At 51.5% G+C, this 15,988-nt stretch overlaps 1 protein-coding gene and 1 long non-coding RNA gene across 2 annotated transcripts; one reads left to right on the forward strand and one right to left on the reverse strand.

The window, feature by feature from the left end:
- Positions 1 to 3,249: 3,249 nt before the first annotated feature.
- LOC137471842 (uncharacterized) lies at positions 3,250 to 12,325 on the reverse strand. The gene is made up of 8 exons (XM_068186445.1): positions 10,002 to 12,325; positions 8,147 to 9,235; positions 7,113 to 7,169; positions 6,091 to 6,191; positions 5,724 to 5,788; positions 5,017 to 5,168; positions 4,773 to 4,925; positions 3,250 to 3,622 (listed from the first exon to the last, which is right to left on the reverse strand). The coding sequence occupies exons 1-8, from the start codon at positions 12,214 to 12,216 to the stop codon at positions 3,282 to 3,284; spliced, it is 4,173 nt and encodes a 1,390-aa protein (XP_068042546.1). The 5' UTR covers positions 12,217 to 12,325; the 3' UTR covers positions 3,250 to 3,281.
- On the forward strand, positions 6,868 to 8,379 carry LOC137471843 (uncharacterized). Its single transcript, XR_010997889.1, has 2 exons — positions 6,868 to 7,609; positions 7,654 to 8,379. It is a non-coding gene; the product is annotated as an uncharacterized lncRNA (long non-coding RNA).
- Positions 12,326 to 15,988: the final 3,663 nt, after the last annotated feature.

Raw genomic sequence — 15,988 nt, forward strand, 5'->3', positions numbered from 1 at the left:
TGGGGGTGCTGCTGGACAACGAGCTGTCCATGGGCCTGCCCTGGGGGACAAGAAGGCCAAGGGGATCCTGGGCTGCCTTAGGAGCTGCACTGCCAGCAGGTCAGGGAGGTGGTCCTGCCCCTCTGCTCAGCCCTGCTGAGGCCAGTCTGGAGTGCTGGGTCCAGTTCTGGGACCCTCAGGACAAGAGAGACCTGGAGCTCCTGGACAGGGTCCAGCAGAGGGGGACAAAGATGGTGAAGGGACTGGAGCACCTCAGTTCTGAGGAGAGGCTGGGGGAGCTGGGCCTGTTCAGCCTGGAGAAGAGACACTGAGAGGAACCTCATCAATGTCTGTCAGGGTCTGCAGGAGGGGCCAGAGCACGGCCCAGGCCCTGCTCGGGGCGCCGGGCAGTGGGACAAGAGGCAAGGGGCAGGAGCTGAGGCTCAGGAAGCTCCAGCTGAACACGAGGAAGAACTTCCCTGTGCAGTGCCCCAGCACTGGGACAGATTGCCCAGAGAGGCTGTGGAGTCCCCCCTGCTGGGGATAGTCAAGAACCATCTGGACACCATCCTGTGCCATGTGCTCTGGGGTGGCCCTGCTTGAGCAGGGAGGTTGGAGCAGATGACCCACGGTGGTTCTTTCCAGCCTGACCCATCCTGGGATTCTGGGATGTCAGCCCCTCTCAATTCAACTGGGAGAACAGGAAAGGAGGGGTGGGCTGTTCTTAAAGCCAGCCTAGAATTCACGAGGCAAAACAGTTTCTTTAGACATAGTGGAAAATAAAAATCAATACTATTTGGGACTGAAATGGCAGGTTTTTATAACAGGGAAAACCCCTGCTAACTACAGCTCACAATGGGCTTGGTCCCTGGCTCTGTCCTGCTGTTTCACACACAGATCACACACGTACCTTAGGTGCTTCCAGTAAAAGCCCGACATCTCTCCCAGGCACAGCCATGAGGGGCAGGTGCTGTCACTTCACACCAGGTAAGGAGGGGGCAGCACGCCATCTCCTCCTCCTGCATGCACCCAGAGCCCAGGTGGACCTGCTGCGGGTTTGGCTGCAGAAAGCCCTGCCCAGGCACATCCCTCCAGGCTTTCCTCTGTGCCCTGTGCATGAGCATCAGCAGGACATTCTGTCTGGATGAAAGATGCAGGGAAAGGTGATCCAATGGGAGGATCATCCATGGGTGATCCTCATGGTTGGGTTACAGAGCAGCTGTATTAAAGGAGCTGGCTTCCAACAAAGGAGCTCAGTGTGTGGCTCACCTTGCTCCTGGAAAAACTGGGAAGAAAGCAGAAGCATCCATTTGCTTATCAGTTGCTTGGCTCTAGGATCCATACATATACCTGACTGGGAGACAGAAGACTTAGCAACCTGAAGACTCCCCCCAAGCCCCCTTTGTGGATCCAAGAAGGGAAAAGGGGAGATAGTGACTGACCAAATCCAAGGCCAAGATAATGACAGTATTATTTTAGCCCCTGCTGCTTTTCTTTGATCTCAGTGAGGAAACAAGCACACTCTGTGCAAACACATTAATGGTTTCCTTCTCTTTACAATGGAAAATTACACCCACTTACCTGCCTCCTAGGGATATGTTTGCATTTAATTCTCTGCTATTTACAAAATGCTTTGAAAACCATGCATAGAAAATGGTTGGCAAGAGGTGATTGCTCCACGTGTGTCAAAGGAAGCAATGATCAGGGTGTCTTCAGGAGATCCATTTTTCTCCGTTTCACTACCCAAGACTGGATAGCACCAGTGCTGAAGTGAGCTGCTGTTGGGGGAGTGTGTGCAGGGAGGCACCAGCTCCGCAGGCAGGAGAGCCCCAGCAGCAGCAGCTAATTCGGATGAGCCTGTTATGGGAGAGCAGCACAGCCACACCTTGCCAGAGGGGCACGGAGGATGCTTGTTCCTTTATCACCTCAGTGCAAACAACGCGCTCTCACCTGCTTCCCACAACACTGGCATTTACAGCGCCCCAATCTGTGCTCATCCTTTGGCAAATCCCCCTCCACACACTGCAAATGTTCCTTCTTCAGCAATTCAACAGCCGAGATAAAGGAACTGCCCCTTTCTTTTTTTTTTTTTTTTTTTTTTTGTGGGGGGAGGTTTTTTTTGTTTGGTTGGTTTTTGTTTGGTTGGGTTTTTTTTTGGGGGGGGGGGGGGGGGTGGGGGGGGGGAGGAGTACGGAAGCAAGTTATCCTAGGGACTTGCTCCCTTTGATCCCTAGGGTGGCTCCTGGGGAAACACACTCCAGGACCTCTGCCTCTTATGGACTCCTTCGCCAGTATCCTCACCTGCACAGAAACACAGCAGGGCCATTTCCAGCCCCTTCTAAGCTGACCCGTGCAGAGCAAACCCTGAGCTGGGCACATCCACGTGCAACCCCGCTCCCTCCAGCCCACACCTCCACAGCACATGCTGCCCAAAGCTGCCCCAGAGGCCCCGGGACACCGCTCCCGAGCGGCCCTGGCTGAGCTGTTTGTGCCCGGGGCCCGCAGCCCCGGCCGTGCCCCAGCTCGGGGAGCGCCTCCCGGGCGGCTGCAGGCAGCCCCTTCCCGGGCTTTTGGCTCCCTCCAGCGGGGCATCTGCCACCGCTCCATGCACGCTTCTTCCCGGGGAAAGCGGGAATTCCGCTTGAAACCCCCTTTAAAAAAAAAACCACAAACAGAGGAGATACCGGGCTCCAGGTGCAGGACAAGCTGGGAAGGCAGCTGGGCTTTACATCGGGCCGGGACGAGGTGGTGGTGGTGGTGGTGGGGTTTTTGCAGCCTGCATCCAGAAATGCTGCAAGCGCCAAAAATGCTGTCTCCATCATTCAGTGAGTGGGGGCGCACCTGCCACAACCTGACCGGGTTTCTCACCAAAATTTTAAGTCAAGTTCTGGAGATGTTTCTCAGCCAGGCTGGAAGAAATACCCCACAGATCCTCAGGTCATGCCAGGGCTTCCCGCAGAGCTCTGCCATGGGGGCAGGGGAAAGCAGGCAGCACTGAGCAGGATGCAGAATAATTTTTAATTTCATATTAAGTACCAAAACATATTATTTCCTTTTTCTCTTAAAAAAAAAATAAAGTTTTTAATTTTCCTGTGCAGACCTCGAGCAGGATAAATCAGCAGACGTACAGCGGCATGAAGCAAACATTTTGTTCCCCAAGCTGAGCAAGCATTAAAAAAAAATTAAATTACAACACGAGGAGCACTTGTGGGATACTCACGGTCCATAAAGCACCGCAGAAGGGGTGGCACAGCCGGGGGGTGTGGCAGAAATCTGGGGACATGCAGGAGTGACTGCACAGCTCAGCGAGGCCCGGGCCCGCCGCAGAGCGGGGCAGGCTGCTCGGGGAAGAGCCGTCCCGCCTGGCCAGGGTGGGCACGGGCACTCCAGAGCCACTCGGGGGACCTGGCCCGCAGCTTCAGCTGGAAGGGGTCGAGCTGCAGGCACTCCCCCAGGTCGTGCAGCTCCATGGCTGGCTCCTCCACGGCCCTCGCCGCCGGCTCCTCCGGCCTTGGGCTCCTCCTGAGGGCCTGTCCCCACAGGGCCGTGACGCAGAGGGCACTAAAGGCCACCAGCAGCACCAGGCCGGCCACAAGGGCTGCCCCCGCCAGCATGTCGGCGTGGCGGAGGAAGGTGCTGGTCCCTGCAAGAGAAAAGCCACGGCCTCACCCCAGTGCCCCCAATGCGCTCACAAAGCGCCCCACGTCTCCTCTGGGAAGTTCTGCATGGCCCCTGCCACCCTCCAGAAACACTCACGCCTGCCTCCAGGCCGCAGCGTGTCTCCCAAGCCTCCGTCCCCGGGAAATAACTTCGACCAAGAGGCCGGAGCAGCACAAGGATGGATGGTGCTATCCCAGAAGAACCCCGACACAGCAAAGTCATTGCCAAATCCACGTGTAGCTACAGGGAGACTAAAAGGTCTGCTGCTGCCCCTGTCCAGGCCTGCAGAGACCCTCCCCATGGCCCAACAGATAAAGCTGGATTTATAAAATTTCCTGTATCAGAATATAACAATAACCAGCTGATCTGTACAGGCTTAGACTACTCAAGTTGTTAATTAACTTGGGTTTGGTAGGATGGCTGAGAAATTATCTTTGGCTATAGGCTCATGTTAAGGTTTAAGCCACTGCAGCGATGTTGAAGTAGTTTTGGTAAAAGCAGCCGCAGTGTTTGGAGCACATATTGCACAATATTGCTGTTTTGCAGCCTGTGAGGCTCCATTACTCTGCAAGATTGGATTAGCCACCTCCGATTATAGTCAAGCACCACATGCCATCTGCTCAGCCTTGTGTCAAAGCTGGGGTAAACACCAGGAACATTGCTGTGCTTCTCGCCAAGATCTACACAGGGTGACAGGAGAACAAAGGGCACCCCCAGGAGCCACCAGGTTTGCTGATCACATCAGCTACAGCAGAGGTAGCTCATAAATCACCCCTGACCACACTCTGCTTACCACTGAAGGGCTCACATGTGCCAGGTTGTAGGCTCACATGTGCCAGGTTGTAGCCCTGATGCACAGAAAACAGCAGACTGGAGGAAGAGAGCCTAAGGCTCGTGGAGAGGCTCTATTCCCAGCTGGGAATTGCCTTGCAAAGGCATTCCACAAGCCTGCCACACCTGGCAGGGACACCTAAAGCCACCACTCACACCACACATCAGCAGAGGTGCAGGACCCCCAGCTAGGAGAGAGCCCCCTGCCCTGGTGTGCTCACTCACTCCAGTGACTCTCCCACACTCAGGCCAGGAAAGCACCAGCCCGCAAGATGAAGCAGAGCCGCAGCTCCATGCTCTACCTGCCCGGGGAGAGCGGATGCAGAGCGTGCCGGACTTGGTGGGAGAATGATCCTCGTAGTCCTTCTTGCAGCGGCACAGGTAGGTGCCCACGCCATTGAAGCACTCTGCCTCCTCCCCACAGAGGCCAAGCCCAGCCTGGCATTCGTTCACATCTATAACAGGGAATAGATGTCCCAAGTCAAGTCAGGCTTGGCATTAAAGGGTTTATTTCAGGAAAAAAAGAATTTAAAGTGAAGCACCCACCTTCAACAAACAGTGAAACAAGCTGCAGCTTCTCCATGCCCACCGAGGAGCCAAGCAGCTCCTCCAGGTGGGAGCGCAGGAGCAGAGAAACGTTCCTCTCCTCCGGCTCCAGGTGCAGCCAGAAGGTGAGGAGCAGGTTGGTATCCCTCGTCCTGTGGGCAGGAGGAAAATAAAATCACTGCAGGCCCAGCTCTGACAGCCCATTTAAACCTTCAACCCTTGGCATGGGATTGTGGTGCTGCAGGCTCTTGCAAAGATGATCCATGCCAAGAGGCAGCTTTGCACTTGGACCATGGGAAAAAGGAAAGCCCAGGAATGGCTCCTCTTCTGGACCTAGGCTGAAATGACCAGATATTTGTGTAAAGTGAATTGTAGTAGCAATCTGCAGTCCCAGATCAGCCTCTGCTGACAGCTCCCAGCTTTCTCCAGCAAGCACTGTGGCAGGTTAGATTATCCTCCTTTTCCTCCAAAGTTTAAATCCATCTTAGACCTATATACGCCCCAGATAATATTAAACATCAATTTTCACCATCTTTCCTCTAGAAAACAATTTTTTTTTTTCTAATTTCAGGACAAGTTACAGATCAAGGAAGAACACATGTCTCTTCCTGGGGAAGGAGAGTGAGAAGCCAAGACACTGCTAATCCAAGAAACATTACAGGTTATAGCAGTCACCTGCCAAGCCAGCAGCACAGCATTAACCCTACCTTTTGACATCCTTTAACTTTATTTCACTGACTCTATTGGCAGAAAGCTTCAGGTTCTTCTGGATCTGCAAAGGAACAGAGTGACCAGTGCTGATTTGATGTTCAACCAGCAGGAGTATGACAGCAAACAGCTTCTTTTCTCACTGTAGCACCCCATCTCTCTCCCCCTTCACAAACCCCTGGGATGCAGAGGACGCCCCATAGCCCACTGCTCTGAGCCCTTTCTTTAGAAGAATACCAGTTGTTCCCATTTGCTTAGCTCCAGGTCATCTTCCCGAAACACAAAAGCACAAAATGGTCTCTTCTTCTACATGAAGATTTGGGACATCCCATCTGTTCTTCTCCACCTCCCCATGCCCACACTTACGTGATTCTTCAGAGATTCAAGGAGATCCTTTTGGAACTCACTTCCACTGTGAGGAATCCAGTCCTTGGCTTTGATTTCAACAGTGACTTCAAACAGCACATCTGCCAGAAGACACAAGGATCCTGGCATGTTCAAATGCACATAATACAAACAGGCTCCCCAAATGAGTTAGTCCTTAAACATCAACACCAGAACAGCACCATGCTTGTGCAGGTCAGTGCCACAAGGGTATTTCCAGGGGCTGTGCATCAGGTAGGACAAGTCGTTGAGTAACAGGTGAACAAAAACCTTAGTTAATGCTTTTTGATGAATACTAGAATTGATCTCTCAGTGAAAAACTGATAAAAGCAACATATCCAATATATATCCAATCACATCCACATGCCTTTAGCCCTTCTGCTTCCCAAAGGGATTGTCATAATTATTGATGGAGTCTAAAAGCCAGTTTCTCTTGGAATCCACACTGGCACAGATTTGCCAGTTGGCTGTTTAAAACCTATTTGTTCCTCAATACTTCCCCTGTTTGGAGCTCAGGCTCCTTCTGTATTGACTCCTTTGTGTAAGATGTTTCTGTGGCTTGCTGGGCCATACAAACCCTGCATTTAATAGTGTTTAGTTGCTCTCCCAAAAGAGGGTTTTCCTTCTCTCCCTGGTCTGAGGAGCAGGATTTCTGCACATTTCTGATCCATCAGAATACACTGGAGGAACTGATGTTCATTCATCTTAGAAAAACCTTACTCAGATAGCAAAAAAAGTAATGCTTGGACTCCAACAAGCCAGCAGATATGTCAGGGTTAACACCTGAGCTTGGGTTTCTCCAGGGGAGACACACCAAGTGGCCAAAGCACAACTGTGGGGTTGCAGTGACATCTTAAAAAATAACATCTTCAGGGTGGTTACTACTCAGAAACAGCTCCCACTGCTTTCTAAATGTAATGAGCAGGTGATGTCCAGCACAGCCTCAGGCAGCTCCCTGAGCTTAGGGCAGTGTTTTAAGGCAGGCTTAACTCTGCATGGCTCACCTCCAGGATGGTGCTGGGACTGCAGTCCTGTGTCATTCTCCACAGATGACATCAGATCTGCCAAAGCAAGGGAAAGCATCAGACTGCTATCACTGATGTACCATTGATGGGGAGGGAAAGTACACTAGGTCTGGGTCACTTTGCAAAAAGAGTGCCATGTGCCAGCTCCTGTCTCTGTTCTCCATACTGAAAGTAAATATCAGGCTCTGAAGACAATCTCTTCTCTACAATGGAAAGTGCTCTTTAGAAAGAAGTCACCCCAATAAACCTCATTTCTATTTCTGGAAGCAGACAAACTCTTATCCCTGTGAAGTCACCAGAGCTGCCTTGGATCCCAGTGGAGCAAAACAACTTGGGCATTACATGCCAGCAAATGCAAAAAATCTGAATAAAATCTACAACAGAGGGGCAAGAATAGTTTGGAGGTGAGGAAGTACCATTTGAAAACATCTTCTGCTGTCAGGCAGAAATTAAAACATATCAGTAGCTAAATATTAGTAGAAATTAATAGAAATTAGTAGAAATTAAAGCGTATCAGTAGCCTGTGTAAGTGATCTACCATCAACGCCTCAACTTTCTTAAGAGACAAAGGAATTTTCTAACCTTTCTCCAGCTTCTGGAGTTCAGACTCAGTGATCATGCCTGGGAGCACTGTGTCAGGCTACAGAGGAATCGGTGCAAGGCAGGGCTGTTTAAAACCAAGATGAGCACTCCCAGTCTGCTTTGGAGGTGAAGTCACAGCAGAGAGGCTGGCTCCTCCATGATAACTCAAAATACTTGGATTAGAAATCAGCCTGTCCCTATTATGAGCAGCATAATCCCATAGATGCCCACGTTCGAATTGATAATCCTATGTCTTCTCAAGTCCCTCCCTCCCTGGATACAGGAGTCAAGAGTGGTACCACATGGTTGGTGCTGAAGGTAACAGCCATGTCTACAAAAAAAACCCCTACGGGAGTGCTGCATCACTGGAGGTGGATATTGCACATTGTCAGGCATCGGTTCAGCCAGTAATAACCAAAAAATCACCTTACCAAAGAGCTCTTCAGTCCTTCCTCCCAGAGACACCACATCAGCAGCAGTCACACCAGGAGAGGCGTAGAGAGGTGGTTGTGTGCTGGTGTTCAGTGGTGGCTCTGCCAGCTCTGGTGTCTGTGTGTGATGTGCAGCAGTTGTCACTTCTGAGGGGCTGCCGCTGGCCTGACCCAGGGTAGGTGATGTGTCAGAGACACCTACACTGCTGCTGGGCATCTGTGAGCAAGGGGAACCAGCTGGGTGACATGGGACCATGGTGACCAGAGCAGTCCCTGGCTCTGTGTCCCCCTTGGTCAGCTCCAAGGCAGGTGGCTCAGCTTTACCCCCAGTGTCTTGCCCAGCTGGAGCTGGCTCCACCAACATGTCATCTCCAGTTTCTCTACCCTTGCTGCCACCATCCTTAAGATTCTTTTCCAGCCTGGTTTCATCCTGGCCATGCTCACTCCGGTTACCAGACTGAGTATCTTGCATGAGATCAGGAGAATGTTGGCCCTCTTCTTCTGGGCTCACAGTGTCAGGCTGAATCCTGCCACCAGGAGGTGCAGCTGGTGGGCCTGGAGGAGCTGTCAGCCTGGACAATAAACCTTTGGTCACCACTGTCCTCCAGCTCTCTTTTTTAGAGGTCCCCTGGACAGGCTCCTGGGGAGCTGCTGTGGTATCACTTGAAGAGCCCACAGTTTCAGGGTCTCTGAATACATAATACTGGCCTCTAAAATGCTTGTATTCATGGCTTCTGGAACTACTCCCTGACAGAAACAACACCTGGACCTCAGTGGCTCGTGCAGCAAAGATCAGAGTGCCTCGGTTGTGGCAGGCAAACACCACTTTGGTTTCCACGCTGGACGAGACCCCCTGGAAGATGATCTTGTCCTGGTTGTGGCCACAGCCATCGCTGCCCTGGAACCCTTGGACATAGATGACAATGTGCTTCTGGGGGCCTGCCCAGATGGTCCAGTTGCACCAGATGTTGGGTTTAATGTCAGCGTGCAGCGGGAGGTAAAACAGGCCAGATCCATCCTGGAAGATGAGGTGGCAGCTCCTGATGGGAAAGTACTCAGTTACCCAGGGCGGGCCCAGCTCTGACACATCTGGAACAAAGAAAAGAAACATGCAAAGGTTATCATATTCACAAATTGTGTCACATATTACATTTTATATTACACAAACTGCCACGGGAGAGGCAGTGTTTCAGACCCTCTGCTGCTACAAGATTTCTGTAGTTCCAGCCCCTGGAGCCACATATCCACACTTCAGCTGGAGCTAAGCCTCTGTGAGAGGCTGCATGAAGCAGAGCCAGTGCCAGCCAGCTCCAAGACGGGCCCAGCACTGGGCAGGCCGATGAGGAGTCCTCCCCTGAGAAGGAAGGAGTGCCTGAGACAAGGTGTGATGAACTGACTGCAGGTGCCATTCCCCTGCCCTTCCAGAGGCAGGGGAGGAGTAGAGAAACCAGGAGTGAAGTTGAGCCTGGGAAGAGGGGAGGGCTGAGGGGAAGCTGGTTTTAAGATTTGGATTGATTTCTCATTATCCTACACTGATTTGATTGGTAAGAAATTAAACTGATTTCCCCAAGTCTGTTTTGCCCATGATGGTAGACAGTCAGTGATCTCTCCCTGCCCTTATCTCACCTCACAAGCCTTTAATCGCATTTTCTCTCCCCTGTCCTGCTGAGAAGCAGCTTTGGAGGGCACCTGGTGTCCAGCCAGGGTCACCCCAGCCCAATTCTCCCCAGACAGCAGGTTAGGATTGCCAAGTGGAGACTGCAGGTGAAAGGCACAGCCTTGTCCTTGCCCCCACCAAGTACTTTTGGCTTCTAAAGATGACTCGTGCCAAGACACAAAGTGCTGGGACACCTACCAGCATGTTTCCCTTGCTGTCCTTCTGGCACCTGGGTGTTCCTGGGTACACCAGAGGGCTCCCAAGGCTTTTGGTCTCTTGGCAGTGTTTCTCCCGACGGAGCTGCAGGCAGAGCAGGGTGTGCAGGAGTGGTGCTGAAGGAGGCAGTTCTCTGTCCTGCACCCACTTGCACAGCTTCTGTGGTTCCCTGCATTTTAAACATCCTGAAGTTGGAGACAGAAGCTGGTGTGTCACTGTCCTGATGCTGCACAGGCACCTCATGCACCTCTCTGGTGTCAGCCAGGGCAGCTGGTGTCACCCCAGAGCCTCTGCCGACACGACCCTCAGGCTGAGCGAGCCTCCCACCAGGCCCTGGGACAGTGACAAAGACTGGGGAGGGACTCCTGGCCATCAAGCCCACTGAGGCTGTGCTTCCACCTCTCTGGCCACCTGCCTGTCCCGCCACCAACTTTTGCATCCCAGGGCCAAGGCATCTGGAGGACCTATCTGTGCCCACTTCAGAGGTTACTGGTGGATAGCAGGGTGGTGAAGGGGAGACCATCTCCTGTCCTCCTGAGCTAGCTGAGGAGATGTCCCTTTGCCTGAGACTGACAGGGTCCCAATCCAGAGCAGCTGGTGGAGAGGCCACCATGGACAGAGACTCCACTTGTGGGGGAAGAGGTGCTTCAGGGACTAAATCCAGAGAGCCAGAGTCTGCAGGGACAGGTGCTGTGGAGGAGGTCAGCAGCACAGGGATGCTTTCTGGCCCCAGGGCAGGCACAGGTGTGAGGGGATGCTCCAGCCCTGTTGACAAAGCAGGTACAGCCAGCCCTGGTGCTGTGGGATGCAGCGCTGTTCTCCTCCTGACAGCTCCCCCAAAACTTCCCAGTGGGAAAATATCCATGAACTCTGTATAATGGAGGCCAGTTGTGCCTAGCTCAGGTTTAGGCATGGACAAAAGCCCCAAACTGCTTTGGCTTCTCTCAGGAAGCAGCTGCAAGTGGTCCCTGGTGATCACATCAGAGGGGCTCCTCAGGCTGGGCATCAGGCCCTTGGCAAGGCCATCAGCTGGGACACTCAGCAGGGCACGGCTTCCATCCTTCTCCAGGCTGGCTGTGCTGAGCTGGCTGTCCCTGGTGGCACCTGTGCCCTCCTGGCCTTGTCCTGTGCCCAGGGACAGAGGCTCAGAAGGCGCAGCCAAGTCCAGGCAACCCGTGCCTGTTGGTTTAATGGTAAACTGCACATGGCCCAGGACTTTTGGCCTCAGGGTAGGGCTCAGGACAGGCTGGCTGCTCTCCAGACTCACACCTGCTGGCTGCCAAAAAGGGTCTGCTCCCTGGAAGGCACCAAGCAAAGGAGTTTGCAAAAGCACACTGTGCACAGGAGCAGAACTCACAGCACTGTCCTCACTCAGGGAGGGGTTCTGCCCCCAAATGTCCTGAGCTGCAGTGGGGATTATTCCCTCAGGTGTTCCTATGCCTGGAGCCTCCAGCAGCTCAGACCCCAGCCCACAAGGAGCTTTTGTTTCCAGAGCCTGTGTCCTTGCATGGCCACATGAGATAAGCTCTGTAGGGCTTCCCACAGCCGCAGTGTCCAGATTGATCCCTCTTCCCTGCATCCACTCGCTGCTTAGCACGGTGGGGCTGCCACGTGCGGCCGCAAAGCCCAGTGCATCTCGAAGGTTTTCAACCCAGCCAGAAACACCACCTTTCTTTGGCAGTTTTGAAGCAGAAGTTCCAGAAACCGCATCATCTTTGGAGGAAGAGGCACCTTGCTGGTCTTGGAAGATGTAGTACTTCCCTTTAAATTGTGCATCTCTCTGGTTTGGCAAGTACCTCTTCAGCAGCACAACATGGACAGCCTGAGCAAAGGTGGCAAAAACATGCATCTCCTTTTTCCAGCAGGCATAAACAACACTGTTCTCCACCAGGGAGGAGACTCCTTCAAACAGAATTTTGTCCTCATTTTTGTTGCAAGCATCCTTGGCGATGAATCCCTGGATATAAATTATTATGTGCTTCCTGGAGCCTGCCCAGATTGTCCAGTTGCACCAAAAGCTTACAGGGAAATCAGCATGGAATGCTGGAGGAGAAAAATCCCCATATTTGTCCTTCAGCACTCTGTGGCACCTTCTTATAGGCACATAGGCCAATAACCAAGGAGATTCCAGCTCTGGAAGACAAGAAGCAACAACCAAATTTTCCCCCATTTCCACTTCCAAACAAATAGTTACCATCTTTATTTCCAGAAATTACCTTCAGGATCCCTCTTCTCCCCATTTTGGTACCTCCTGCTCCTGTTTGCCAACCAATGCAGAAACCCTTCAGTGGGAAAATGTGGGAGTAAACCCTTGGAAAGCTGGAGAAGCCCTGGCCACCACCACCTCCTGCCCCATGGAGAGCCAGGCTGTGCCCCCACTGCAGGGCACAGTCATGCTTTAAGCCCCCCATGGCCATGCAGGAGCACAGAGGGCTCAGGACAGCCACACAGTGGGTGCCACTTGTCCCAGGGAGGCAGTTTCTCCTCTGCAGGGTCAGGCTGTTTAGGGACCAAGGCTAAAGGCTCAGGGAGTTGCCCCAGCTAGGAGAGTTACAAAAGCAAAGAGAGCCCTGCTACGTTTGGTTTCAGGTTGGTTGCTTATACACCTGCAGAGCTGGGAGAAAAAGCTCTCCTGAAGGCATTTTCAATCTCTTGGGTTTAGAGGGCTCAGCCAAGCCAGAAGCCATTAGAGCCCCAACATTAGTATCTCCCCACAGCACTCAAAGTGGAAAGCAGCTTTCCTGAGGCAGGGAAAAGCAGTGTTTTCCAAAACCACTTTCCTCAAAGCCAGAAGGGTGGCAAGTTCAGGACAGGCTTACCCTACAGGGGCACACTTGAAGCTTGGGTTGAACTTTTGCTTTTAATTGCTGCAGTGCTTTGCTCCTGCCTGCAGGACTTGCTCTGTGGCAGCCACAGGACAGTGGCACAGGTTATCTCCCACACCAGCACTGATTTTTCCCTACCCCAGCACTCAGGTGGATCAACCACACCCCACTCCCTCTCCATACCATCCCACAGCCAGATTGTCACTCCTGGCTTTCCACACTACTTGGTGCCTTGAAGTACCCAACAAATTCTAGAGGGGGCTGGGAAAAACCCAAAAAAAACCCCAAAAAACTACCACTAACCTCAAAAAAAAGCCACCAAAAACACCACGGAGGCTGATCTGAAAACTAATTCTTACCTGGTTTAACCTTCCAGTATTCCTGAGGGGATCCCCTTGACTACCAAAAAAAAAAAAAAAAAAATTCAATTGCAGGCCCAAATGCCAATTCCCAGTATTTATAACATTGCTCAGAGAAACGCCAACACCAGCCCTGTGGGAAGGGAGAACCAAACCCAGCCTGGTGGATTGGGGTTTTGCCTGCACCTGGACCGAGTCCCAAGGTCACATCATTTCTCCCTGTGATTATAAATCTTCTCCCCTCCCTACATCCAGAAGCACTGCCTGATTTGTGCTGTTGGACCACAGCCAATACAAAATCCAACCCCAAAACACAGCAAGCAAAGCCAGCCAGGCTTTAATCACTCAGGGCCAGGCAGAAGGGAGAAGGATCTGCAAGCAGGCAGGACACCACACCCAAGAGGGGAGCTTCCTACAGGGAACCAAGTCCCCACTTCCCCTCACTCACCCCTGCAGCAGCACCAGCAGCATCACAGCAGGGCCCCAGCATCACCCCAGGACCCTGCCCAGCAGGAGCTGGCCCCAGCACCCAAGGCATCATGAGCAGGGCCAGAATAAATGGGGAGGGCAAAGGCCTCATGGCAAAGGTTTACCAGAGGCACAGCATTAAATAAGACAAAAAAAAAAAAAAAAAAAAAAAAAACACCAACAACAAAGAAAACCCACACACAACAGAACATACAAAAAAAAAAAAACCTTCCCTGTCTCTCCCCAAAATAATCCCTCAGGCAGAGCAAATGTGGGGTCACCACCTTGCCCAGACCCTCCCCAAAACACATCCCTCCAGCAAAGGGGCTGGCCTAGCAGCCCACTCACTCATATAGGACCCAGCTTCACCAGTGCCAGCAATTAGCTAATAGCAATTAGCTAATCAATGAAATGAGGCCAGCTATAGCTTGTTAGGGACAGACTTGCTCTTTCAGTTTGCTGCCCAAGTGTTGTTTCTGTGCTGGGTATTTGGGTAAAATACATTTTTCCATTTATAACACATAATATTCTGACCTGAAATTAAAGTGGTGCTGATACCCCAGTCTGACACAGAAGCAGAGCCCAAGTTGTTTGTTGTCTTATAAAAGAAAGAGTGGGGGAAAAAAAGAGTCCTGATGTAAAAATGAGTGTTTTCATCACAACATTTTAACCAGCTTCTGCTGAAGGCTATGATTTCCCCTGGGGTTGCACCATCCTGAGACAGGACTGCGTGAAACAGGTGAAATTGCCTCGAATTTCCCTCCTCATCTACATTTACTGAAGTGTGGAAAGCAAATAGCCCAGGTGATGATGTATAAATTATTAGATGCTTAAAATTCTTTCAGCTGTAAGAGTCTAACTTGTCATTAGGAGCCACACAGATTAGGCAATTAGGCTGTTTGACATGCAGCTTTGACAATATTGCTTTTAAAATGTCAATCGTCATTTAGCAAAATATTTTTTTTTTCTTTCCAGCTCATCGTAGCCTGATAGGATGATGGATGTTCAGGGACAAACACCCCCACGGGTTTTTTGGGGGTCAAATTAAGCAGTTCATCAGACTGTCCCAGCTGCCTGGGTTTTCAGTTGTATTGGAGCAAGCAAATGCTTCCCAGCTCACAATTTTTAAGCTTCTCCATGCACCCCATTGCAGTCCCAATGACCAAAAGGCCAGTGAGAGCCTGTAACTCTTGCAGCAGGACAAACATTTTCCTCCACAGCCATCTCTCCATAACTACACATGTTCAATGTGACCCCAAACCCCCTCCTGCTGTCCAGGTGTGGCCAGACCTGCAAAACCCCTTTCCCACTTACCACAGGTAGAGAGAATCTTGGAAAATCACTCTGGGAGGATGGAGTCCAACCATTAACCAAACACTGCCTGGCCCAACACGGAGCCATGCCCCTGAGCACCACATCTACAGGACTGAAATCCCTCCAGTTCTGGAGCCTTTGTCCTTATGAGGGACTTCAACTTGCCAGATGTTGGCTGGGAACACTGCACAGCTGGCACAAACAGGTTCAGAAAATTCCTACAACACCTGGATGATGATTTCATGGTACAGGTACTAAGAGAGCAGACTGAGATGCCCTCCTTGATTTGCTGCTTGCTCACAGAGAGGGTCTCATGAGTGAAAGGGGCATTGGTGGCTGTCTTGGCCACAGTGATCACAAAACCATCAAGTTTAAAAATCTCTGTTGACAGGGAGGAAAAGTGCCAGCAAACTTCAACCCTGGACATGACTTCAGGCTGCTCAGGGAAGTAGAGGGTAAGGTTCCCTGGGAAAATGTTTTTGCAGGTTCTGGTGTCCATCAGTGCTGGTCATTTTTTAAGCATATCACCTCCTAAGGGCACAGGAACAGGCAATTCCCCAAATGTCAGAAGTCAAGCAGACAAGATAGAAAGATGGCTTGGCTGAGAAGGGATCTTCTTCTGGAAGTATGGCAAAAAAGGAAGGTGTATGCCCAGTGGAAGCAAGCTCAGGTGACATGGAAGGAATACAGAGCTGCTGTTCACCACTGCAGCGAGAAATTTTGTGTGGCCAAAGCTCAGCTGGGGCTGAAGCTGTCCAGAGCTGTGGGAGACCATTAAACCAGGGTTTTTACAATACATTAATATCAAACACCAGTGCAGAAATAACATCAGCCTGGTACAGGATGAGGATGGTCACCTCACAAACAGGCCATAAAGCAAAGATGTTTAATGCTTTCTTTGTCTCTGTCTTCAACACCAATGATGGGCTAAGGGGCTCCCAGTGCCCTGAACTGAGCTCTGAGGGCCATTCCAGTGCTCCAGCTGGACCTCCATGAGTCTGTG

The sequence above is a fragment of the Anomalospiza imberbis genome, chromosome 3 (assembly GCF_031753505.1).
Source record: "Anomalospiza imberbis isolate Cuckoo-Finch-1a 21T00152 chromosome 3, ASM3175350v1, whole genome shotgun sequence".
Lineage (NCBI taxonomy): Eukaryota > Metazoa > Chordata > Aves > Passeriformes > Viduidae > Anomalospiza > Anomalospiza imberbis.

Bases quoted from the DNA above. Each gene is read 5' to 3' on its own strand.
- LOC137471842 (XM_068186445.1), bottom strand. From the start codon at position 12,216: ATGGTAACTATTTGTTTGGAAGTGGAAATGGGGGAAAATTTGGTTGTT. The intron at 7,170-8,146 runs GTAAGGTGATTT...TTGCTTTGGCAG, and splicing joins AAGGACTGAAGAGCTCTTTG to ATCTGATGTCATCTGTGGAG. The intron at 3,623-4,772 runs GTAGAGCATGGA...TTTCTCTTGCAG, and splicing joins CATCCGCTCTCCCCGGGCAG to GGACCAGCACCTTCCTCCGC.